Genomic DNA, 27,354 nt, shown 5'->3' on the forward strand with positions numbered 1-27,354 from the left:
ATTGTCACTTCCCCCCGCTAGTGTAAAGTTTTTAAATTATGATGTTGCCTTCCTCCTGAATGCAGAGCCGAGTGGCCCAAAGAGCAGTTCATCCCACCCTATGTGCCACGATTCAGGAATGGCTGGGAGCCTCCTTTGCTGAGCTTCATGGGGGCTCCAAAAGAGCAAGAGCTCAACCAGTTAGCCGAGTCTGTGGCCAACGTGGCGGAGCAGCAGAGGAAACAAGAGATGAAAAGATTGTCAACCGAGGTATGGAAAGCAATATGCTTTACAGTCCAACTGCAGAATGGGCTTATGTCAAGGACTGGCAATTTAGCATCAGTGCTCACCGTGGTTTCTGCACAACCCGTGGATGGCATCTAGAGAATCCCAAAATTATATAAAGTCTTAGAAGGCCACCAAACCTTGCAAGGCTTCATGTTTGCAATCTCACAAGATTTCTGGCAAGAATGCTGAACTATCACGAAGTTTTGGTCATTAAAAAAGCAAGCTACTTCTCTGAGTTCAGAATCTCACTCCAGCACATGAGATTGTACCATGGCACCTGTCACCTGAAAAGGCTGTCTTGGGAATCCCATGAAACCATTGTGTAATGGTTTATGGGAGCCTTCTGCAGTCTGGCACCTTCTAGAAGGACTACAGTTCCGAGCACATTGAGAATTTGAGACTTAACAAGTGTGATGTGTCTAGAGGCACCAAGCTGAGAAGCCTGGGTTATGACTAAAATAAAAAAATATTACTACCTCCTTCAGAGTGAACAAAGTAGTTATTTTTGACAGGGTTAGAAAAGGAATTTAAATTCAATCTGACAGGCATAACAGCATGTTATCATCACCCTCCCTCAGTTATTTCTTCTCCCTTTGGGGAAAAAAGGTGTGTGTTTGTTTGTTTAATCACAGACTTATTTATTTGTATGTTAAGGCAAATTAAGTGACCTTGGCTGGTCTGAAGAGCCAAGCAGGATCAGCCCTGATTGGTACTTAGATGGTGTGGAGAGGAGGTGAGCTGGAAATGCAAGGCTGTAAACTAGATTTGAAAGTTGAAAAAATATTCCCAATAAAGCAAACATAAACCAAGAAAACTTTGTGGATGCATCCACATGGGTTATCAGGGTTCGAACTGGACTTGAAGGCAATTTCACTTTTTTACGTGGGTCAAAAAAGCATTTTTATTCCAAAGTGCAATCAGGGTAGGACCAATGAAGCTCCATCCCACCTGCAAAATATTTCCTTTAAAAAACCAAGATTTTAATGTGACATTTCAGTTTAAAGAATGAAACCTTCTTTTCAAAATAAGAAAAAAATATATATTTAACTTCTCCTTCTGTCTCATTGGCAGATAGTCTCCTGTGTGCTCACCATCATCCTATATGCACTCCATATTCTACTTATCTAAACCACTTGGTTATATTCAGATTCTTCCCGATGAAGTTTTTAAGATCTCTTCCCCCACCCATGCCCCAAACATGGCAAGGTTTGAAATGGGGTGAAGGAATAACCTAAAAGTAATGTTTGCTATATAAATAGGTAAATTATTCTGAACTTTAACAGAACCATTCTTGTTCCAGCTGCATGACTGTGATGCTAATGATTCATAGGCAACAACATTTAGGTAGATTCTGGTTTTAGTGAAAAGGTTATCAAAGTTTCTATTGGTGAGGAGGAAATCCTTAGCGTTCCATTCATTTTAAGAACAGCTCCAGCAAGCAAGCAAGATGATCTGTGGTCATTCATTCATTCTGATGGGCAGGAAGCAAGTTCTGCTATTCTGTGTTTCTGTCCCTGAGGGTAGGCTCCACCAAATTGCTTTGCCTTAAGGTTTTGCTACCACAGATGATAAGTAATGCTGAGTAGCAAGATGCAAAGATAGTAAGTGGCTTGATGCAGTTTCATACAGTGCCATCAAGCAGTAGAATATATTTTCAGTATCTTAGTTAATACAAGCTCAAATCTTCTGTTAAGGCAGAAGCAAGGTTTTCCTGAGCCCCCCTCCCTACAAAAAGAAACAACTTCCAGAAATTTGCTGGGTTTCATAGTATTTTGACTAGAAACTTTTTCAGTTAGATCAAGTTGATGAAAGTCTGCTAGCTGTCATGGTAGGAACAAGACCTGGACAGCCACAGTTTTGGACCTCCTAATTCAGATGAACACAGGGGCTTTCCCAACCCTTGAACCAGCTTTCTTCCACCTGTACCCCTAAGATGTGGTTCAGCATAACCACCATACTTCCCATCCAGAGACCTTATTTATCTGTTAATTAGGGGACTGCAGTTCCACATATCTGGGGCTTGGATGGAAGAAACACACACACACACACACACACACACACACACTAATCATATGACACTGAAACTCAATAATGGCAGAAAAATACCAACACAAAAGCTTTCTATCATCCTTTTTTATTTTTTGATTGAAGTCTCATGGGTACCATGTCTGAATGGCAGAAAAATATCAATGTGTTCTAACTTGGAGTATTATCTCCAAAATGCCCCATTCCTACCAAGAAAAGGGATTCTCCTCTCTTTTTATTTCAGGGGGGGAAAAAAAAGCATCCTTGGGTGAATTAGCAACATGCATACTGCTGCCATGGTTACACTGCCTAACCCACAGAACAAAGCATTGGCTTCATATCTAGGAAATTCTGGTTCCTGAAAATTATTATATATTTATATTTCAAATTTTGTCACTACCCATCTCATTTGAGGCAACTCTGGGCAGTTCACAATAAAACTGAAGATAAATACAGATTAAAATACACAAAAAAATGTAGTTCTTAAATACAAATATAAATATAAAATATAAAAATGTGTGTTTTAAAGAGCCATTGTCCTTATTACATCTCCAACAAAATGCTGTCTTAAGACGGTCCTTTTCTATACAAACGTGGCAGAGTCCAATAAATTCTAAATATTTTTTGTTGTATAAGTCATAGCTTAAGGTCTGTTGACACTCTTGCTATAGAAGTTAAGACACTCTCCAATTGTTTAGGCAATATAGGAACCTCTAATTCTTTATCCTGCTCATTTCTTAGCATCTGCATCTCAAATTGATTTCTTGATAACAAGTATCTATAAAAACTAATAGTGGGTTTTTTAGTTTTGATGGATTTAACAAGTTGTTCTAGTATCTTGGGTGTCTCAGAAGCTGAAAATGCTGCTGGTCCAAACAACGTTGTTAACAAATGTTGTAGTTGTAACTATTGCCATCGGGTTACATCTGATATTCCTGGCTTAATCTCTGCTGAGCTCCATTGTGCTTTTCTCCCTGTCATTTGAGAAGATGTCTTGTCTGAGCCTTACCGTATCAAGATATACACAGGACTTCAGAAGTTCTGTTGCAGGGACTTAGGGTCATTTTGTGGCTTGCGGTCTCTGAGGTGGTGTCCATTCCTCCATTCGCAAGGCTAGCTGATTAGTTAATGGAGCTTAACATGGAAACCTGTGTGACAGGTAGATCTGATAAGATCAGATAATTTGGCAACTGAGATCTGTATCCCCTTCTAGAGGAGATCATAGCTCAGTGCTAAAATATGTGCTTTGTATGCAAAAAGACCCCAGATTCAAAACAATACTGCTAGAGTGAAAAGTACCATGGACAAGATGTCCTTAAGGGGGAGAGTGCCATCACCCTCCCCCAGCACTCATAATTTATTCCCCTCTACTTAAAAAGAAAGCAAAAAGGACTCCTCTTTATTCTCCTTTTTCTTCTCCTCTTCTTTTCTCTTTTCTCTCTTTCTCTTTTCTCTTCTTCTACCACCCCCTTTCTTGCTTACTATAGGTCATTTTGGGAAAGAATTAAAAGATTTATTTTTCTGAACTGTAGTAGATTCCAAATTTTCTTCAGAGCTACTTGGGCTGGAGGCTCCAGGACTCTATGAAACATTTGAAAAATATCAGATACAAACAGAAGGATCCATTTGTTCAGTTCCTGCGTGAAACTGAATGAAGGATAATTGTTTTAGGGAGTTGCTTGTTCTGTTTCTCCCAACCCCACTTACCAAACCAATTGGCAGCCCCTATTTCCTTTTCACAGCCATTGCCTTCACTTCTGAGAGATCTGGGCCCATATGAAAGTTCAGGGTGTAGTCTTTCAGAACCACGCAACTCAGGGTTTCCAGACTTTCTGGAGAATCACTACAGGTCTAACTATTTGATGCTATTTGATGGACCAATGGTCAGTCTTAGGATAAGACTGTACCATGTGCCTAACCTTGTGAAATATTCCACAAGGAACATCTTTGTGGATAACAGCCTCAGGGAGGAAGTAACACATAATCCACACTTGGCAAGACATTGGCTCCTGGCAGTAAATCTTGATGAATACGGTCAGTCACCATGCTTGTAGTAGTCGCAGCCAGGAAATACTGCTGGGCAACATTGCCATGCTGGCCCAGGTATCACTTCCTCTGCTCAGTGGCTGAGGAACACCTGCATTAATCTTTAAAACTAACAGCTCTCATTGAAGATTATCCTTTCTTTTATACAAATGCCCATACTGTTTGACTAGCTTTTAAACATCCTTTTATGCTCTGCTAATCTCTAGTTTCACAACTGTTGTATGCTGTAGATGGAGATACTTTTGAGCAGTCCAAAACCTTCATTCAGTTGAGTTCCAAATGTTGGCCTCTTGAAGAACTCAAAGAGACATTGGCATTGAACTAGCTGCCAGTCTGTTTCTGGGTGAAATACAAAGTGCCAGTTGTTGTTTGGGCTGCCCAGTCCTTCAGGTTCAGTCTTCAAAAGGCCCTTCCATGGGCATGGGGGCACTCTACAGCTCCTTAAAGCAGATGGCTAGTTTCCCATAACCAGGCTGAATGTTAAAGTATGGTGGATAGGTACCATAGCTGCATTCCAATTAGTATATTAATTAGTTGCTGTTAGTGCATTCAAAGCCCTTTATACCTTGGTTCAGACTGAGAAAATGGCTTTGTGTGTTTCCCCTTAACACCGTTTGTAGAGGTTCCCTTACAGTTCTTGACCCTGAAGGTCAAGACCCCTCCTCTAAGATGACCCTCGTTCTTCCGAATGCGTGCCATGTCAGATTGGGACCTTGACTCCTTTTGAACAAAGGCCTTAAAAATATGGTGTAAAACAAAGTTTTTGACCATTTGAGTCACTATTAGTTCTAGTCGCCCCAGGTTTTAATTTTGTTTTCAATTTTTTATTTTTAAATACTATTTTACTTTAAATTGCAGAAAGACCTTGGCAGTCAGTGGTGTAATATGTTAAATAAATAAATGGGTTTGCCAGTGGGGATAATATTACAGAAGTCATGTTATATTATTTCCATCCCATGCCAATGTGAATGGTGTGAGAATGGGTATGGGGTCGTCCAACTAGCTACTTTTGGAAACAAGATACAGTTGTTGTTTTTAAAGGCCCCCAGATTTTATGTGATGTATGTCAAATATGTAAGATTATTTTGATCTATAGGCCACCTTTCCTTCTCTAGGACACATGTGCAGGAGTAGATGATTTAATGTGGTATTGCCCACATGTTTGTAAGCTTTCATGAATTTATAATTCACCCATTTCCGGCTTGCATTTCCTGGAGTGCAAGGAGCTGGGATTCTCACTCCATATTGTCAGAGCATCTGCACGACAGCTTTTCCTTGTTAAATTCCCATGCCATTCCATGTTGAAAAATGGCTATGTACTCAGCTTTTCAGGTTGCGACAATCATGGTGGTTCTGTTGAAGATGTACAGAATGGCTGTTCATGATTTGCAATGAAAGATCTATGGCAGACTTTATGTGATCAACAACCAATTTTTTTGTGCTTTTCTTTCTTTCAGCATTCCAGTATCTCAGATTATCCTCCATCTGAAGGGTATGCATTCAGTAACACAGCTTACAAAAGAGGGCCTCTGCCGGACCAGGGGGCAGCTGTGGCTGCTTTTAAGCAAAGTGTTAGCCGACATGTAGATAGGTAACTTTACATGGATGTCATGTGTACAGTTATGGAGAACTGTCCCAGCTGGTGGCTTCTAGGATGGAGGTGGCATTCTCTTTATACATCTGTTTCTCTTTACTGGCCATAGAAGTAGAGATCCCTCTCTATGCTGGAACTAAAACCTCTTTTTTTTTCTTTTTACTCTGCTTTCTTTAAGTGCTCCTGACAAGTTTTCTTTAAACACACTGTTATCAATAAAGTTAGATAACAGAAATGAATTGTAAACTCTGAATTGGAGCCTGGAATTTTTTCCCACTTACAAACAAGCAGTTTCCTTGTTCATGGCCAATATCAACATGGAGATGGCCTTTTTCTCTGTGGGTTTACTGTTCACTTTTGCCAAAGGAGGTACAGAAGAGAGAGGCTCACTGCAGCTCTCCATACAAAATCAGCCTCCACCCTGCTAAACCAAATGGAGACAGGACCAAGGTCCCTAGATTTTCCAGGTCTTAGAACCAACAGCGGCAAGATTCTTCTCTGCCTTATTAATAGACAAGCAAATTTCTGGGTCTGATAGTAAGAATATATGTAGCTCAGTGTTGAACTGTTGGGTTCTTGGGCTTGACTGTTTTCCTGCAGACATATAAACCCCATCAACATACCATTTAAAAGATACAAGGATAAACAGGAAGCAGCATCAGATAAACAATCAGGGAAGGAACAATAGCATAATCAAGGAACCATCAAAGAGGAAGTCACACCTCAAACAAGATTGGCAGGGCAAGCTACTATATATACACAATCAGCAAACTTCACTTTCCCTCACACTAGTGATGTTACCTAGCTTGATAATGAAACATCTGCAGGAAAACAACCAAGCTCAGATAATACCCAGGACCCAACAAATTTCTGGATGCCTGGCGGTGCATGAGCCCCTATTTCATGACTAGGTTACATGGTCCTGTTGTACTGTATCACATCTCCCATCTTCAGCATCTGTGCCCCAGTGGTTAAAAAGCCCAGAACTTTAGGGTCAGGACTGCATTTTCATTCTTGTAGACCAGTACAGGGATCTGCTGGGGAACTGGGGGCAGGGATACATTACACTTTTAAAAAAATGAAATGCTGCAATATCCAGGTAGGGAAGTAAATCAAATGAATTGAAGGCTTCTGTCTTTGATCTAACTATCCATCTTAGTATGATGGTTTTATAGTGATCTGTTTGTTTCTATATTTGTTTGTTTAGAGGTTTGATATGCAATGCACTGCCTTAACAGTGCTGGGAAACTTAGAAAGATAAACATAATAATCATGGCTTTGATTAAGCAATGCCATCTATTGAGACCCCAGAAGCATGCCTTCTCTATAGCAGTGTCTGCCCTCTGGAATGAGGTTCGCCTTGAGTTCCAGATAGCTCCCACCCTGAAGGCATTCCAGAGGGCCTTAAATACCTGGCTCTTCTCCCAGATGTTGGGCTAGGATGGTTGGACCCCCTTGTGGGTATATGACATGTTTGTCTGGTTGACTGGTTCTACCACTAATTATTGTTATATGCTCTTTTTTATTTTATATTTGTTGTTTTATTTTTATGCTGTGAGCCATCCAGAGTCAATTGGAGTTGGGCAGTGCCCAAGTCAAGTCAATAAGCAAACCACAGTAATATTTTTCCCAAGAGAAATAGAAAATCTTAGAAGTAAGAAACAATAAACTTTAAAACACTGAAATTTTAAAAAACCCTTCCTAACAAACTGCAGAGGCAGCTTGTTTCATAATATCCCTAACACACACAAAGGAAAGCAAAGTTAAATGCTGATGTCAAATACTTCTAAGACAAGGCCAGTAAGAGGGGACATGTGAGTCTGTGGCAGACTACATGGAAATAGACATTCCTGTAAGAGGTTTAAGCCCAAGGTATTGTAAGTCATCAAGAGCAAGTTTGGTGTAGTGGTTAAGGCATCAGGCTAGAAACTGGGAGGCTGTGAGTTCTAGTCCCGCCTTAGGCACAAAGCCAGCTGGATGACCTTGGGCCAGTCACTCTGTCTGCCCTAGGAAGGAGGCAATGGCAAACCACTTCTGAAATCTTGCCATGAAAACTGCAGGAACTTTTCCAGGCAGTTGCCAGGAGTCAAGACTGTCTCGAAGGGACCAAAACCAATTATAATTCCTTACTATCCATTGTAATTTTTTATAAGTTTTGTTTAATAAAACACCTCCTTAGATAAATTTCATTCCTTGAATCCCTGGGAGTTGTCAAATTAGAGCATAGGTTACATTCTGTGTTATAATGTAATGTTTCATGAGCTGGCCATTGTTGGCATCAGAGCAACCATGTCAAACCTACATTGGAATTTTTATTTTATGCAGCCATCTTTTTCTTTTTCCACTGAGGTCTACCCAGATAATCAAGTAGCTTTCTGCGATTTTATATCCTCCAGATGTATTGAGACTACTCTGCCATCTGGAAATGTTGGAAATTGTACTCCCAACATAATCAGAAGGCATCATGTACCTTGGGTTTAGATGGCCTCTAAGCTGGCATGGTCAGCTTCTCCTTTGGCAAAAGGAAATAAACATGAATTGTGAGTAATGCAAAGTTGTTCAGCGATCACATCACATGAGTTCCAAGGGCAACATGTAAAATAATGGTTTTTTAAGAGCACAGCAGTAAACATGTAAAGTGTTCCAGGATTTCTAATTGGTTAAGCAAGCCCTTGGGCTCATTGTGCCTCTCCTTGTCTCATCACAGTGTGCTCCTTACTTTCAGCATCTGTTTATCCTCAGCCATATCTCTTTAAATCTCAGTGATATGAACCTCATTTATCTAAATGGTTTGGGATCAAGAATGCAGAGTACTGTATATAAATTGCCAAAAGGTTGGAAAAACAGTGATGCAACTGCCCAGGCTTATATGAGCCATTGTTTTGGAGCTGAACCATTATGCATTTTGGATAATTGAGGGTCAGTCAGTGGCAGTTCTGTGGTGTCCTTCTTCTCTTCCTTTTAAATAAGTTGTGACAGTTCTCCACAGCTAATCGAATACTAGGTAGTTATTCAAGCACCCAAAATGGGAGTTCAAGATCAGAGGTTTAAAATATTTAAACACGAAACAAAAAACTGGCTTTGTGATATGATTCCTTATATTGTTGTATTTTGTTTCTAATCATCTAACAGCTTTCCTCAATGTGGTCTTGTAATCTAGTTGCAAGGGCATAGCTTATCATCCTTCTGCTTTTTAATACTCCCAGTCACTAAAACTTCCAAGTCTGATGTCGTTTATAGCTAAGAATATGAATCAAAATAGAGTATGCTAAACTGGGGAAATAAAAGTAGAATGCCTCCGACAGACAGACAGACTGACATTTTTTTTCAAGCCAAGGTCCTAAAAAATGTGAAACTAATTATAGTTAATGGATTGCCTCCCATGCATTTATCATCTTTTTCTTTCTGTCATATTACAAAATATAAATTGGTGACAACTCTTTAAAAGGCCTCCCTGGGCCACACCTAATGTTTTATGGGGCCACGTGTAGCTATGAAGCCCCCGGCTGTTCTTTAATTTCTAACTAAGCTCCTTCCCTGATGTCATAAATCTGTTGTGGTAAAAGGAACGTCTGTACATTGGCCTCAGCTTATTTTTGTGATCTGGATCAAAGGGTGTAACTTGGTGGAACATGCAAGAGATCTCCGGTTCAATCCTTGGCTGAGAAAAACTCATCTGAGAGGCTGGAAAGAGGACAACAGTGAGCGTCATTGGCCTGATTTCAGAATAAAGCATATTGTGTTTGTTTTTTCCCTGATGAAAATCTGTCCTATGTTAGTATGTAATAAACATCTCACCGTGTGTGCATGGGTAGTGACTTCACTGAATCTGTGGGAAATTATATTGCAAAAAAGTACGACATCATTTATAAAGATACCATATAATCTAGGCATTAAGAGCCACATTCCACTGAATGTTTTGACAACTTTGCCATGTTGTCTAGCCCTAAGGTTTGGGGAAGGAGAAGCTGTCACTATTTCACACATGCTCATGCACACAATGAAAGACATTTTCTCTGGGTAAGGAGCCACAAATTTCTCCCCTGATCACAATTTTATCCCCTGGGGGGATATAGATGGCATTACTCAAAGCCTGGTGATGTCAAACTCTTCCCATTTCCATTTTTAGAAGTTGACTGAATTTCAGTGGCAGGATTTCAGCCGTTTGGGGGATTCAGGGTGGAAATGGATACAGTTTCCCTCCCAGATGCCTTCCATTTCCACTCTTCTTGTTTAATAAAACATAATAAGAACAAGGATTGTGCTGCTAAAAATCAGAAATTTTGCTGCCATATTTGGAGAGAAACATCTGGTGATGGTGAGAAGCTGGATCTGGCTTGTGGGCTACATATTACTCACCCCTGGAGTGAGTAAGGAGCCAAATTCTATGAAGCCAAAGCCGTGACCACCCTTTCTGGATGTTTCACATCTATGGCCTCAAAAGGAACTATGTTTGTGAAAATGCACTTAACCTGGTTTCTGCATTAATCATAAATTCACCAAGCAGGCATGGTTTACCTTGACTTAAAAACTCCAAGATTAACCAAATTTAGTACCATGAGTGAATCCAACTGCTAAATCTTTAACTGACCTGATTGTGTTGAGTGAACATGGCCGTACAAATAGGTATAGATGCTGCCAACTGGTGAGGTCTATATCATAGTTAAAGGTTTACCCCTTTTGTATGTATGTGCAACAATGCATGCACAAAAGAGGCAGGGCTTCACTCATGACACCACGGCCACCATCTTGCAGATTTGGACACCTGGCTCCCTGCAGAACACACCTCCCCAATAAATGCCAAATTACTGCCAAGTAATAACCAGCTCCTTTCACCTAACTTCTCAAATTAGAAGATCAGGCTTACAAATTAGAAGATCAGGCTCACGGTTTTCAAAACTCTGAAGCCAACATTGTGAGAAGCGTATGCTTAGTTTCTAGATAATATGATACATTGGTAAATAAATCCTTTAGACACAATTTCCTTATGCTTGTTTAAATACCAGAATTAAGGGCAGTACAGTTTCCCACAGGTTCAGGTATATAATGCCCACACCAAGTTGAGACCTGCTCAGCTTGTGCCCCATGCTGTGGAGCAGGATTTATATATTTAAAATAGCCTCCTAGAGTCATGTAGGTGTGATGTAAATTGAATGAATAAATAAAATCAAGCATGTTGTGAAAGGTGTAAGCAGGCCAATTGATATTTGCAACTGCCTCAGTGGGGAATCGCGCTGTTGGCCCAGGGCAGCATTCTTCTATTGTGATGGATCTCTAATAGCTTTAATAGTAGTAAATCCTGAGCTAATTATAGTCGAGGACAGGCAGAGTTGGCTTCTTTCCCCTTTTGGGCTGTGCTAACTTGCAGGAGAGCTGGATAACATTTGGCCTGTTTGTTTTTGTAGAAATTACGAAGCGCATAAAATGCCAACCAAGAAATATGCCAAAACCAAGTATGACTTTGTGGGAAGAAACCAGAGTGAGCTTTCTGTCCTGAAGGATGACATTTTAGAGGTAACAGTGCTTCTTTAGACACACACACATGCATATACCCATTTCTCTGCTGCCACACTTTGAATAAGCTTCTCTAATTGTTGAATAGTAAACTATGTTGAATAATAATAGTGACTACATCAGCTGAGCCCCAACCAAGAAATCCATGTTGTAACTCAGCACACTGGGTGAATTCAGCCAATGTGTGAAATCCATAACTTCGATATCAGGAAGGCATTTCACCCAATAGCCTGCAAAGTCATCTGTCTCTGTCTGTTTCTAACTATTAATGAGAGCTTTCTGTCCCTGAAAGTGTTTTATTTGCGCAAAAGGAAGCCAGTACATCTGTGAAGGGACGGATCCTTCCTACAGCATCCTTTCCCTCCCCTTTGGAATCATGTCCTCCTTCCTGAGATCCTTATTCTATGCAGGTAATAGGGGAGTCACTCTGGAAGTGAAACATCTCTATCAGAATCCCTTTTAGTTTAGGTGACCTGTTATTTAAGTGGGTCTATGGAGTTAGACCAGTTTGTTGTGACAATGTTTGTTTTTTTCCAGATTCTTGATGACAGAAAGCAATGGTGGAAAGTCCAGAATGCAAATGGATTAACTGGATTTGTGCCAAATAACATCTTGGAGCCTCTCAGATGTCCAGAAGGTGTTTGTACAGAACCAGCTTATATGCACACTATACAGGTATCTCCAGTTCTTCTAAACAAAGAATATCAGGAGCACGTTGGCAGGACGTTGTCCTCAGAGAAGACTGTGAATCTATGAGAAACATAAAAGAATCTAGGTATGAAGCTCTGCAGGACAATAGCCTAGGAAACGCAGGCAAAGGGAACAAAATGGGACTCCAGATAGTCTGGTGGTCTGGGTTTGAGCTCTGTGTGACAGGGATACAAATGAGGTCAAGTCAGATGGACACTTGCAGAAGTGAGACAGGGAGAGCCCAACATGGAAGCTCTAAAAGAGGATTGAAGAACTTTTCGCCCTGCAGAAGTTGGATTACAACTACTGTCTTAACTTTCATTAACAAGGCTGATTTCAGCTGATGGGAGTCCCACCTAATAATATCTGGAGAATCACAGGTCCATGCCTGCATTAAATGCTGTCGCCCATTTCTCAGAGGCTCCTTTTATTAATTTAACTTGTTTATTTATTTATTTATGAAACTGATACATTGCTTTAATCCAGTCAGAGCTTCAGTTCCCCTGCAAAGTATTTCTAGGTTTCCTAAGAAGCTTGTTAAATTGCCTTCTGTTTAATCAGGCAACAGCAGAATGATGAGCAAGAGGAACATCAGAAAAATCAAGTCAAGGGGCTGAGCCCTAAGAGCCTGGGTAGCTTTTCTATTAAAGACATCTTAGAACATACAAAATACATTCATTTAATTATTAATAAATCCAGCACTGTTTCTCCAGCAACACAAAGCAGAGTCTGCTCTTTTGATGCTTCCTTTTTATTGCTGACCTTTGTAGTTTTGGTACCATTCTTTGGACTCTAATTCAGTTTATGCCTTTTTTATTTAAATGCTTGTCATATCTTGATAGTTATTGATGCCAAAGAAGGAATTTGAATTATTTAAGGTAGGGGGGTTTCCTTTTCGTCCAAACTTTTCATCCTTATTCAATTCCTTCAAGTTTCTTTTGGATGTGTGAAATAGTTTCTGCTACACTTTGCATGTGTGTGGATTGCTAATTTTTCTGTTGGCTTGGAATTCTGTACAAAGGTATGTGCAGTGTTTGAACTTTTGGATGCAGCCCCTGAGTATTATCAAAACACACACATTATGACCAGTTTTTTAATTGTTTGGTGTGTTGAAATGAAGTGCCTTGATTTTGTTAGTACTCTGAACACAAGCAAATCATCACTACAGGTAGTCCTTGCTTAACAACCATTCGTTTAGTGATGGTTCAGACTTATGATGGTGCTGGAAAAACCAACTCACAACTGGTCCTCACACTTACGACCATTGCAGTGTCCCCATGGCATGTGATCATGATTTGGGTGCTTGGCAACCAGTTCACATTTATGACCGTTGCAGCATCATGTGATCACGTGATCACCATTTTCGACCTTTCAGGCAGCTTCTGGCAAGCAAAATCAATGGGGAACCACATTATTCGCTTAATGACCCCAAGGTTCACTTAATGCCTGTGGTGATTCACTTAACAACTGCCGCAAAAGTAAAATCAGGGTTGGATTCGCTTAATGACCACTTTGCTTAGCAACCGAAATTCCGGTCCCAATTGTGGTCGTTAAGTGAGGACCACCTGTATGAGAAAAGAAACTGGGGTTGTATGAATCAGTTCAATTCCAACTTTTGAGTCAGTTGAAAGATCAGTCCATTTCAGGTTAAACATTCAGATCAGTTAGGAAAATCAAACCAGTTCTACTGGAATATCTGAGCTGATTTGGATCAGACCTTGATTTAGCCCTTTAAAATACATCTTATAACAGCAATAAAATGATGATGGTTTACAACAGCAATAAAACACAATAAAAACAATAAAAACCAAAATTTTTAAAAAAACCCAGTGCACAGGAGGAAGATGGTTGAGGCACTATGGGTTTTTTTCATTTTGGTTTTTATTGTTTTTATTGTGTTTTATTGCTGTTGTAAACCATCCAGAGTTGTGTTTTGTTACATTTTGGTAATAAAACCTTTGGTAACATTTATATTTCTAGAAGCCTAAAAGTTGCTTATACTGTTCACGAGATTTAAGTTCGCCATACTTGTTGGGTGAGCTGGAAAAAACAAACATTCCCTTTTCCAACAAAAACCATAATCTCATTCTCCATCTGTTAACATGTCTGATCTTTCCTTGAAACTCCAGGGTTTTTGCAATTGTGTTTTGGGGCTACTTAATGCAGAGCCAAAAAGTTGAAATTTTTCATCAGAGAATGGAAGTATTCATTGTCTAATATTCATTACTCAAAGACAGTGATCATGGTTTTGACTGATTCAAATCACTGAACAGCATGAAACGACCACTGAAAATGCTGGAAACCTTAGAAATATTTGGTTTCAAGAGAACAGTTCCCCTGATCTCTAAAAAGTCAGTAATGGTAAACCAAGAAAGTAAGTCTCGTTTTTCTATAAAGAGTGCACTGTATTTTTTTCTTTATTTTAATGGCTGTGAAATGGGAAGATGTAACCATTTTTTATTCATTTTGTATGCTAGGCTTTCCACTCGTCAGGAATCACCAAGTCAGTGCTTAGGAAAACTGATGATTTAAAAGATCGCAGTAATAGTTTAAAAATCACAAGGACAACAAATGAGAGAAGAAAATTAAATGGCTTAGCTGACAGTCATCAGTAGTAGCAGAAAATAAACACAGTCTTCAGCTAGCTTGTTGAGGGTTCCTGCAGTCAACACGCCTCTGTCAATAGAAGAAAACTTAATAGGTCTGACTGTCTTCAGTGGACCGAGACTTCTGCAGCCAGGAGGGGGCCACCACAAAAAAGGCCCCAGTGCTTGTAACTGTCAGCCTGGCTTAAAATGCTGTGACAGATTTATCACGAATGACTTATCATACAGGAAGTGATGTGCAATTGGATTTACCCTATTCTCATTTACTTCTTAATCAATAGTCACTTGGGAAGGCTGAGAAACAGCTATGAGAGACATACTCTTTCAGTGTTGTCATTTATTTCCTTGCATGTTCTAGAGGACCATCCATCATGGGATGGCACCTCCTTCTGGAACTAGCAGGTCAGGTCCAATTTGGGTGGCCTCTCCTTGCAAAAAGGCTGGCCTTCTACCTACACTGCCCATGTCTAGTGAATAGAGACATTGGGTCTGGCACAAGTTTCTAAGAGCTTAGCTTGATTTAACTGAGAAAGGAAAGGGTAAGGAACTCTGTTCTCATCTTCTATTTTTTCCTTTCTGCCTTCCTTCCTCTTCCTTTATCATATGCATTATATCAGGGACAATGATGAGAGTGGTGGGGTGACTCCATGTTGAGATTACTGTGCCACTGAAGTGAAAACAGAAAGCTAATCAGGGCAGGTTTTTCCAATGGCAGAAAATGTGCAGAATAGGTGATTGGCATGGCAGCAGCCCTGTGTTGGAAGTCTTGTGGAGCTGGTAGCTGTATCCCAGTGCCAGGCATCAGTCAGAGGCTTACCAAAGATGGGAAGTGAACAGGTGGGTGAAATGCCATGTTCTAGATGTACTTGCTTCTCCCTCATTGGAGGGCAGGTGAGGTACCATATAACTTTCCCTTAAAATGAAAAGTTGGGAATCTGGATAAAAGTTGTCCAGAATTGTTAGGTCCAATTGTGGCTTCCTGAAGAAGATGTGCACCTTTTGGGCAGGAGGAACCAACTCCTCTCCCAAAGAAGTTGAAGCCATTGCATGGAACCAAGAATATGTCACCTTCTGGGCAGCCTGAGCAACTAGGAGGGACATAGACCTAATAAACAGGTGTCTGGGCTCATGTTCTGAAGGATCCTGTCTGCTTTAGTTTGCATCTTGGACTTTTTGGGTCAAGGATATTTAGGTCTTTAAAGAATAATGCTCTGACCTATGTCTGAGAACATAGTTACTATTGTTAGACCCAGTTTATGGGGTCGAGAGGTAGCTGGAGCCTATTGATGGGTTATAATAAAGGATCCTGGGCATGGGGAGGATCCATAGTTTGTTGAGAGCACATCTGATGGTTTTCTGTGGGTGACAATACGCCTTCTAAAGCAAAATAAGCCTTCTGGTGAAAAATTGGTTGTGATTGAGATATAAATTTTGACAAGGCCCAACATTTTGGCTCCCTCCTCAACATTTCCAGGCCACACTACATGTCTATTTTGGGGGGAGATGGGTGGTGATAGAAATTTGAAAAATAAATAAATAATAAAAACAGAGAATTGGTGTCCTAACAGTCAGGAACCACGCTGAGACGAGGAATAGGTCTCTAGTGTTTTATTACTGCTACATTAGACAGAAAATCCTAACAAACTGAAGAAGTGTGGGAAAAACCCAGACAGATAAACCCCAAAAGTCAAGGTGGGTCTGTTCTGTGTCTCTTTGAATGTCTGCTTAACTCCTCAGTACTACGCATGCGTTTTCCCCGCTGGATAGGGGCCCCCTCCTGCTCACCATCAGTACTTGTGACAATTAGTACATCCAGGAGATTTACGCAGGAATGATTCAAAAACCAGGTCAGCATCCTCATGCTGTGATCCATAAATTAAAGAACCCCACAAATATATTGTCTACAGCTGAGAGCCAGCCTGTATTTTCCTTGTTCTGTGTGCCTGATTTGATGTGTGAAGTGAGACATGTTGTTGGAACATTCTCAGATCTCTGCAGTGTTGATCTGTTTAAGTGTGATGCTTTCTCCTTTCTTGCAGTTTGTCACATATTTGCTCTTTATTTCCTGCCTTAGTGTAGCCCTAACTATGAATTTGGATTTGTATGAGACTTCCTCATTGGAAAAGACTTAAAACTTGGATGTGAAAACAATGCCCTCTGAATCTTGTTGGTTTATATCTTTGCTTCATTCCCCAAAAATACTCTGGACTAGGTCACTTTTATAGTCATTTGCAAAAAAAAAAAGTTATTCATAGTTAAAATTTGCTAAAAGCATTGCATTGATCTTAAAACATTTGACGCATAACCTAAAATACCTATTATTTTAGGAAGGTATGTTCTAGAAGTTGATCTTAATGGATAGAGGTAAGAATTGGGTCCATCTCTGAACTACTAAGGAAATCTGCCTCTGGCCAAGGACTGGCTGAGAAATCATCTGGGATCCCCATAGGTGCCAAAGAGTATTCCTCAGAAAGTGAAGAATTTAACAAATGCACATTTCCTCTCATCCCATCACAATCTGTCTTCTCCACAGTAGATGGCCTAAGCTGGATCCTGCCAGGGAGCAACAGGAACTGAGTTCCTTTCTTGTTCTTCTCTCCCTGAAGGCAGAAACAAGGAACAGGTGCCAAATTTACAGTGAAATGCTCCCATTTTTCCTTTGCTTTAAATCCTTTCCATTGATGGGTAATTAGAGATAGGAAGTGGGGGGGGGGGAGAAAGATTCTGTGCTTTGCTTCTTCTTTTAGAAGAGATTGGCATTCCCTATTTACAGAGCCATTACAAAGGATTATCATGAATAAGCATACTGCACCACTCTGTGATTAATGTTAGCATGAACAAAAAGAGGGCCATTGTGGCTAGTTCCTGAGCATTTGTGTAGCCTGCAAGCAGAGTTTTGCAAATATAGATCTCCAAAATCTGATGTTTTACTTGGAGCTGTGACTGACTGGATCCTGAACCAGTGAAGTGGAGGATTTAGCTATTTTTAGTCAGTCCTCCCCTATGGTTGCAACCAAAGATTTAAACCAAGAGGATTCTGCTATGTGCTACAGTGCCGGATTTCAAACAGCCTTCAGCATAGTTTCAAATGCTATCTGCAAGAGATCAGTTCAAATCTTTGGTAAAAGGGATTGGTTCCCTTCCTGCCTGAGCGGGACAAAAAAAAGTGCTAGAGGGCCAAAATGTTAGTCTCAGAGATTGAGTTTCCAAGTCTACTTTTGGGTCTACTCACTGGGCTTCAGCCCTTCCCAAGAAGTGGCCTCAACAGATTGCTTTTGAAGGAATGTGGCTCTCAACAGAAAAAGTCTGTCAACCTCTATATGGTAGTAGACCAAAATGGGTAGGGATCGGTCCCTAACGTTTCTAGAAATTTATAGGCTGGGGATGCACAACTTGAAGGCCGCCCTTGGCATTTGAGCAGCATGCTAGAGGCCATACAGTATTAGAAACAGTAGGTGGACCAACAATAAGACAAAACTAGGAAAAAGCTATAATTGACTTGATTTAATGTTAATGAGTCTTTAAAAAAGTGGTTTGCATGATTGTTTCCTAAGTTATTAGTTTCTCTTTTGTTACATTAAAAATTGCAATTTAGTGACAACTTTGTGGTGGAATTAGGGAAGCCACATCCTGCGGTGTCTGCAGAGGGAATCAAAAAGTCAAGATCGCAGCCTTGACTGTACAATCAAAGCTTCACCTCTTCATGGTGAAGGGCCAGGGCTTCAACCACAGAGCCATGGCATAATTGTAAAAGCCATCTTGACTTTTTTGCTCCACCTGTGCCCACATCCATGGCTTATGGGTTCTTCATGGAGCTGAGGACAAATTATTTGCACATGTTTAGGCCAAGCTTGCTTATTGTTCCAGGCCTAGGTAAAGGTAAAGGTAAAGGTTTCCCTTGACGTAAAGTCCAGTCGTGTCCGACTCTAGGGGGCAGTGCTCATCTCCGTTTCAAAGCCTTGGAGCCGGCGTTGTCCATAGGACACTTCCGGGTCATGTGGCCAGCATGACTCACGGAACGCTGTTACCTTCCCGCCGAAGCGGTACCAATTAATCTACTCACATTTGCATGTTTTCGAACTGCTTGGTGTGCAGGAGTTCCAGGCCTAAACCGCTGAAAAATCTGCTCCTGTAAGGCCACATTCCTGTTCACTTCTCTTTTCCCCTTTCTGTGTCTTGTCCACCTTCACCAGGAGATGTTGAGAAATTTGATCTTTGTGAATTCTGATACAAACTGATCCAATTTGCATTTCCTGGAGGAATGTGTAGATAAGATATATCAAATTAGATCATTTGGATTTTTCACTTCTCAACTTAAATTACATTTATAATTGTGTATTCTTAGAGAAAATGCTTTTATGAATTGGAGTGAGATTAAAAATACAAATTTAAGTGCAGGTTTTGTGGAGGCTTTTTTTTCCCAAATGGCAAATAAATGTGGAATCAGAAACAAAGAAATGTATGAGAGAGGACCCGTTAAAATGATATAGCCCATAGAATGCTCTCAATTCATAGCTCAACAAACTATCTCAGAACCTTTAAATGCTGGCTTCCTTTAACTACAATTGTAATTAGCACTTGCTCCTCTCCCCCCCCCCCCCAAATACTCTTGGCCATAACTGCTGCCATGAAGTCAATGCCAAGCTGAGTCTTCTCTCTTTCAGTCACTCCATTCTCCTGACATTCTCTGGAACCTTCACAGGATGCTCTGCTTGGCAGTTTGCAACAAATCTCTCCTGGTGGGGCGCAGACTTCTCTTTCACACATTTGCCCAGATCTCCTGCCAGCGAATTTCATCCGCAGTTGCATGAGCTGCCAAATGCCCTCTTTACTTCCTCTCTCTCTCAGCTGCCTGGGAAATGTGTTAGCATGAAGGAATACCCAGTGTTTATTTTCCATTGGCCAGAATACTTCTGAAGACATTGCCAGTTATCCAGACAGTGTCCTTCAAGCCCAGTTCGAAGGACACTGTCTAGATAATTTCTTGGCTTTCCCCCTATTTTTCAAAAACAAAGGTAACAGTAAATAAGGATTGCCAACTCAGTGGAAAAGGATTTCTCCAAATCAGCTCTCCAAATCAGGCCCGGCACCTTCTCTAATGGATTACAATTCCTATCATTTCCAAGCACAGAGGTGGATCCAAAATGTTATGATTTATCTCCCCCCCACCAAAAACAATAGCAGTGTTTGCTGTGTGGTGTAATAGCCTTATGGTAAAAAGGAATTTGAGAAGGCCACTGCTGTTGTGTTCAGGTTAGGGCACTCCCCACTTGCTGGAGGGCAAGAAGTGGCGATAGCAAGTGGAGCAAGGGAATAAATTTGAGATTTTGTCTCTGCGCCCCCAGATTCATGCACCTGATGAATCTGCAGCTCACAAATGTGGATGCCTTTTAATAAAATTATGTTAGAAGGAGAAGGCACTACCAGGCTCCTTCTGATTTTGTATCATTGATCCAGGTAGTGAATACCCATCGTGTTCCTAAGTTATGAATTCAGCTCATTCTCTCTTGGGTAAAGAATGGGGGGAATGCCGTTCATAATTGCACGTGGACTGCTTGAATTCAGTTTTAAAAGTCAGTGCTTCTGTTTTGCATAAGTTTTGATTTCTGTTGGCTTGTACCATAGGTTTTGCAAACATCTCATAATACTCTTTGGCTGGGAAAAAGTGTTTTATTACTTCAGAATGTGATGGGGAAATACTGTATACCCCTGCATCATCTTTTAGTTCAATATAACATATTTCATTGTATTTGTGTGTCTTAGGCTAATGTGGTATATGCAATATTGTCAGTTCCATTTTGTTTCTTGGCACGTTGTGATCACCAATAATCACAAGAATATCAGTGTTTAAAAATTGGCAAGCAATTGCCATGATCAGGAGCTAGTGAACATCACTTAAAATGCCAAAAGGCTGTTGATTTATGATGGCAATTCTGAGTTGTTTTGTTTTTTTAGAATTTTTCTAAAGTTGTTTTAAGTCTAATTTGCGTTGATTTACTTTGTTTTCCTCACAGAAGTTACTAGGAGAACTCTCTGAGGTAATTCAGATTGTTTGAAATGATGTGTTTTTAAAAGCTTTGGGGAAGATTGTTGATTAAGTGTGCTGGATTTCTTGAAACCGTTTTTCTTCTCTCTACCCAAATCCATTTCTTGTAACATACAATCAAACCCATCCTATTCTTACATTTCAGAGTAAGCATTCGTAGGCAGAGCACATAAAAGAAGTTAGAAATCATAAGCCAAAAAAGTTGAATGCATGAGATGAAGAAAAGAAAATGAAACACAGCTAAAACTAGTTTATACCAACACCATTCGCTCTACTTCTCCATACCTTTCTATCTTTGCCAATCATTTTTCATTTCCCCTTGTCCATACTCTGCTTTCTTTTTATTATCAGTTTCCCAATTCCAATCTTTGAGTCTTTTAACCAGAGGTGAATGTATGAAATTGCCAAACCCTTACATGGTTAATGTCTCTGGTCTAATATTGTCTACACTAACAGTGGTTCTTCAGGATCTCAGGAAGGCAGAGATCTTTCTCCACTTTTATTTCCCACTGTGTCGTCTTAATTAAAGATGTCAGGAATTTAACTTCCAATTTTTGGTATACCAGACATATCTTTTTCCATAGATTATAATCCTTCCCTGTTTAAAACATGGCTTCTTAAGCTGGAAGCATAGAATAGCACCTTCTGTTCAGCTTCATGCTTTCTGAAATCTATCTACAGAAGCCCTCCCCAAACATATGCCCTCCATGTGTTGGACTACAACACCCATCATCCCTAGTTGGCATGCTGGATGGGGCATTAAGAGAGGTAATCCAATGCACATGGAAATCCTCAAGTGAGGGAAGGCTATATCTATGGTAGGCATGCCAAGTGTCTATGTATAATGTTCTTGAGTGTGGTTTGATGACAACTGTTCATTGATTCATGACACCCTTAACCATTTCTCATAAACTCAAAGCAGAGGTAAGTTTCTGGTATGAACCTTAACTCAGAATAATCTCACTTGTTTCCCACAAAGTTTGAACTTTACTTAGCACCTATGAAGTTGATAGTTGTAGTCCAACACATGTAGGACTCTAGTTTGAGGAAGGCTGTTGTACATGCACAATGCTGATATTTATCATTTTCAAATCTATTGCTCATAAGTAGGAGATAAATGCTACCAGGATCCCATCTCCAGGTGATGCTTTGCCAAATTTCTTCCCATTTTCAAAACCACTGGTATCCATCTAGCTCAGTGACTGGTGATTATCTGGTTGGTGACATCCCACCATGGTCTTAAGCTAAGCCGTTGTCCAGCCCAATTACTTTAGACCTTTCTAACATTTCAACGCAAAGCATCTCTTCAGACAGTGTATCATGGGCCCCTCCATTGCACAGCCACCTCCTTTTTGTACCTATAGAGGATGGATTACATGGGGACATATACCTGAATTATACAAAGTATTCCAATATTGTCTTAGCTGTGATTTGGTTAGCTATGGTGAGGAAATTCCAAGGTTTGGGGATGGATTTTTAACAGGCTAGAGGAGTGTTTCTCAACCATGACAACTTTAAGATGTGTGGACTTCAACTTCCAGAATTCTGGCAGTTGAAGTCCACATATCTTAAAGTTGCCACGGTTGAGAAACACTGCTCTAGCAGAGCTATTCATGACAAGTTTGTCCATAAAGAAATAAGATATCGTTATTGGCTTGAAGTTGTAGCCTGATTTGTTTTAAGGGAAACCTTTTAAATGGCTTACTTTTTTTTCTTTTAAAAAAGGGGTTTAAGAGACAATAATATAGCAGCTTGGGTTGCATGATTTCATTTCTTTGCCTTTCCCTGCAATTTGTTGAAATGGGTGCATTACCCTGTTTTATTTCTCTGGAGATAAGTAGGTTTGTATGGTTGAAACAGCAAACATTTACTTGGGGAAATGCAGACTTTTCCCAAAAGACGTAGAATAACCACCTCCACCCCCACTTTGGAAAATGAAACTTTCCTTCTTTTGTGCAGAAACAAAGAACCGAGTTTGTTGCAAAGCAGCCAGACCCCACACCTGCTGCTCCTTCACCACCACAGACACCACTTCCGGTGCCTCTCCCACCAAGTGTCCCTGCTCCTGTCCCAGTGCCGGTGCCAAAGGTCCCTGGAGCCATCAGCCGCCAGAGCAGCACATCAAGCGATGGTGGCCGAGATGCCCAGAGGCAAAAACTGCCTCCTGTAGACCGTGAGTTCCTCTCCAGTTTCATCTTTGTTTCTTTCAAGCAAGGATCTGTTCATCCATCCATGTTCTTTGACTTCCTTCCTTCCTTCCTTCCTTCCTTCCTTCCTTCCTTCCTTCCTTCCTTCCTTCCTTCCTTCCTTCCAACTGAATGTCATTCAGAAAATAAGGTATTTTTTAAAAAGTGACATTTAGAGGATGTTTGTTTTTTTTTAAAGGCCAGATTCCTAGTTCTTGTAATAACAGAGACAAAACATGATGACCTCTGCTGGGGACATGGTTAATTTTTACCAACAGAAAGAAGGCAGAAAGATTACTGTACATTTGTCAGTGAGTGGAGAATTTTTGTAAAAAAAAAAAAAAAAAAGTTTCCTAGACTGTTATTCCTACTCTTGATATTTGCATGACTCCAGAATGTTGTGGCAATTCTCCTAGTCCCTGGCCCCAAAATTCTAGATCCTTTGGAAATCAGAATTGTTCTTAGATCATATTCAGAATGGCACAGAAGCAGACACAGACTTGGCCACTTATATAGGTCATGGGATAGAGAAGAGGAGGAGAAAAGGGTTTGATTCTTGTTTTAACGTAAACATAATCAATTCTCATTTCTGAATTTAGGCAGAAACCAGGTCCCAGTTGCTCACTGAAAGCCTCACTTTCAAATTCAAATTTATGTGCACAAAAATATGTGAGTGGAGAAAGGTACATCCAAAGATGTACATATTAGGGGACAGTGTGCAGAAAGCTGTCTTATGTTAAGGAAAAGTGATTGAAAAGAAATACATATACTCAAAGAAGTACATGCAATAATGCATGGATTAGAAGAAGGGTGTGCTCAGATCCATGCTAATATCTGTTAATGGTGGTTCTTTTCCTTTGGATTTATCTGGCCCTGTCTGTCATGGAGTGCTGAGTGTGTATGATTGACTTAAACTGCCAATCTTGTTCAGGATCTCCTCCAATTCTCTTGCTTCCCCCCTTCCCAGGAAGGAAATCTCAGATGGAGGAAGTTCAAGATGAACTCATTCACCGCCTTACCATTGGTCGGAGTGCTGCCCAAAAGAAGTTCCATGTGCCACGCTCCAGTGCCCCAATAGTCAATGTCAACTATGAATCCTCTCCAGAAGACATTAAAGCTTGGCTACAGGCCAAAGGATTCAATCCAGTGTAAGTCTAGAAGCGTAACCAGCTGTTTTGAATTAACCACAGCTTCAAACAACTGTGTGTATGCTTAGACAATGACCTTTGGCCTGATGGGTATGATGGGAAAATGATTTCATGTTGAGATACATGAATGTATAATTGCATTGTTTCCTGATAAGAATGGGAAGTTTTTGCCATCTAGATGCTGTTGGATTCCAATGTTCATCATTCCCAGTTAGCATGGTTAGCTAAGCTGTGGAATAAGGAATTATAGCACAATAGCATCTGAAAGGTCACCAGTTCCTTCCCTCACCCATTTCTCTTTACTAACAAGCATCTATTCTGTCGTATGTAAAAGGGTCATTGCTCATACATTATTACTAATCATGCAGGACTGTGAACAGCCTTGGAGTTTTGACTGGTGCACAACTGTTTTCCCTCAACAAAGATGAACTTAAGTCTGTGTGCCCAGAAGGAGCTCGAGTCTACAGCCAAATTACTGTTCAGAAGGCTACGCTAGAGGTACATCCTGAATGTGTTACTCACCTACCATGCTCTGCTGCAGGATGTGGTTACCCTGGGCAAAGAAGTGTCAATGGGGAGAATTTGGCCACCTTAGACTAGGGGCAAGAAGCCATCTGCATCTGGGGACCCACAATCTTTTTGGCCTTTAAGGGTTCTAGAGTATTAATGTTACTGGTGTGGATGGGGCCAAAATTTTCCTCCCATCTTTTTCAGCGGAGGGGTGAGGGTTGAAGTAGGTGACTTAAGTCTTGGAGAGTCACTCATGTTACCCTATGAAGCTCCTCCCTTAAAAAGAGAGCACCTGTCATGAGCACTGATGGTGAGCAGGAGGGGGCCCCTATCCAAGGGGGAAAATGCATGCGTAGTAGTGAGGAGTTGAGCAGTCATTCAAAGAGACACAGAACAGACACGCCTTGACTTTTGGGGTTTATCTGTCTGGGTTTTCTCATGCTTCTTCAGTTTGTTAGGATTTTCTGTCTAACATAGCAGTAATAAAACACTAGAGACCTATTCCTCGTCTCAGCGTGGTTCCTGACTGTTAGGACAGCACCCAGTTTTAGAAGTCTTGGGCGTTTTAAATCTGCCTTAATCTTTTGCAGAGATTAAAGAACTTTTTTTTTTTTACATGTAACCATCTGTCATGAGTGAGGATGGCGAGCAGGGGGCTCCCATCCAGGCTGTAAGGCGCATGCGTAGTACTGAGGAATTAGGTGGCCATTCAAAGAGACACAGATCGGGCCCGCCTTAGTCTTTGGGGTTTATATGTCTGGGTTTTTCCCACGCTTCTTCAGTTTGTTAGGATTCTCTGTTATGGAGCAGTAATAAAACACTAGAGACCTGTTCCTTGTCTCAGCGTGGTTCCTGGCTGTTAGGACACCATCCACCTCAAAGGCTGAAAATATGAGGTTGTCTGGAGGCAGCAAGCCCCTAGCCTTTGTCATAATAGTAAACCTATCCAAACCAGCCTGCTGAGTCATACATGTGACTTACCATACATTTTGCTTTAGAGGTTGAATAAAATTAACTTTCCAGGCATTATATTGTATACTGGATTTCTCTCAGAAAAAGTATATTTATGGAAAAAAATATAATCTTTGTCTATTCTTACAGGATGCTAGTGGAAGTTCAGAACTGCAGGAGATCATGAAAAGACGGCAAGAGAAACTGAACGCAGCTGCCACAGATTCAGGAGTCGAATCTTTTGATGAGAGCAGTGGTCACTAATAGTCTTATCTAAAAATGTTTTGTTGTTATTGTCATGGGGGGAACCCATTGTTCTTGGCATTGTTCCATCATGCTTTGTTTTAGGAAGCCATGAGGGGGAAATGTCGGTGGATTGTCTCTATTTATGTAGCTAGGATATTATGCCATTAAGGCAGCATGCAGTTGGGATGCAACAGGGAGAATGCAATTGCTGTTTTGCCTCTCCCTTGTCTGAAAAATACAGAGATGGGAATATTCTCTGAGGGGTTCCTTAACCAGGTCTCCTGCGAGAATTTCATACTTGGCTCTTCTTTCTTCCAACAGTCACATTGCAGTTTTTGAGTTGCCCATGGACCCTGAGCCATCTGATGAAATGTGTTGAAATCTGAAGTCTAATAGAAAGTCAGAGGGCATGATCCAAGCCAGCGGTGATCCCTTGTACAGGCCCCATTGATTTCAACCAAAAAGTGACACAGATACTTAACTTTCTACCACTGAAATCAACGGGACCTCAAAGGGCTTTATTGTGGCACAACATTCCTTTCATTCATGCCATCAATACGGTTTGCCATAGTTACGGGCTGCTGCTTTTCTCATTCTTCAGCACTTAAGATGTCCACATTTATTTAGAACCTCCCAGATGAATGATATTTTTTTATTATATGATCAGTTACCACCCTAACCTTATAAGCACAGACTAAATTCTTCTAACAGCATCATGTCATGATTTCTTAATGGAAGTGTACATAGCAATGTAATTTATTCTGCATTTCAGTTTTTTGTCTGTTTTGGGGGGGGATAAGTATGAATCAATGAAGACACTAATACAATAAACAATAGCACAAATTTTAAAAGGCAGGGGCATTTAGATCTTATTTTGTTATCCATGTGGTAGTTCACAGTATTATCTCTTAAATAGTATTGCATTTTTTAATTTTTAAAAAATCTTGAACTTCACCAGGTGAAAAGCAAAGGGAAAAAAAGGAGAAGGTGTTTATAAATGTTTTAAAAAATGCTAAAAAATTACAAGTTGATTTCCAATTTAAATCTTTTTAAAATATAGCCAAAATATTACAGTAAACACACAAGTATAATTTGTTTTCTGTGCAAAATGTTCTCTTCTATCACATGGCACATAAAGGCAAAATAGGGGGGGGGGGAGAATGTGTCCTTTAACCAACCTAGATGAGATGTATTGATTTTCATGGTGCCTTTTTTTTTCATATGACTCAACTCGAAGTCTGCAATAAACACTGGTGTACGTGAAGTGCTTTGCATTGTCTGTTATGATAAAGAGGATGCAAGCTTTTCCCTTGTATTCAAAAGAACAGATTTTTGTTAAAAAAATATTAGCAAAGAGTAATGGAATAATCCCAAGATAGCTCTACCGCTTCACAGGAGTTTGCAGGTTTGAAGAAGTCTTTCTACTTTATATGAAATCTTCCCAACTTCAGTTCAGAAGAGGGTTCTTTTGTAATCTTCCCTCTAATGTGTCAGCTCTCTACCTGCTAGAAATCAGTGTTTCTCA

At 40.4% G+C, this 27,354-nt stretch overlaps 1 protein-coding gene across 3 annotated transcripts in view; it reads left to right on the plus strand.

Moving 5' to 3' along the window:
• EPS8 (EGFR pathway substrate 8, signaling adaptor) overlaps nt 1-27,093 on the plus strand; it is a 122,640-nt gene extending 95,547 nt beyond the window's left edge. Inside the window, exons 14-21 of one of the 3 annotated variants that reach the window (XM_063308900.1) lie at nt 66-249; nt 5,796-5,929; nt 11,338-11,446; nt 11,984-12,121; nt 22,748-22,961; nt 23,942-24,122; nt 24,491-24,620; nt 25,734-27,093. In XM_063308900.1, coding sequence (XP_063164970.1) covers nt 66-249; nt 5,796-5,929; nt 11,338-11,446; nt 11,984-12,121; nt 22,748-22,961; nt 23,942-24,122; nt 24,491-24,620; nt 25,734-25,847 — 1,204 coding nt within the window. In that variant the 3' untranslated portion in view covers nt 25,848-27,093. Of the gene's footprint in view, nt 1-65; nt 250-5,795; nt 5,930-11,337; nt 11,447-11,983; nt 12,122-22,747; nt 22,962-23,941; nt 24,123-24,490; nt 24,621-25,733 lie in introns of those variants that run through there. The other 2 variants (XM_063308901.1, XR_010068331.1) reach the window with 2 other exon arrangements.
• Nucleotides 27,094-27,354: the final 261 nt, after the last annotated feature.

This window comes from Candoia aspera, chromosome 7, assembly GCF_035149785.1.
Source record: "Candoia aspera isolate rCanAsp1 chromosome 7, rCanAsp1.hap2, whole genome shotgun sequence".
Lineage (NCBI taxonomy): Eukaryota > Metazoa > Chordata > Lepidosauria > Squamata > Boidae > Candoia > Candoia aspera.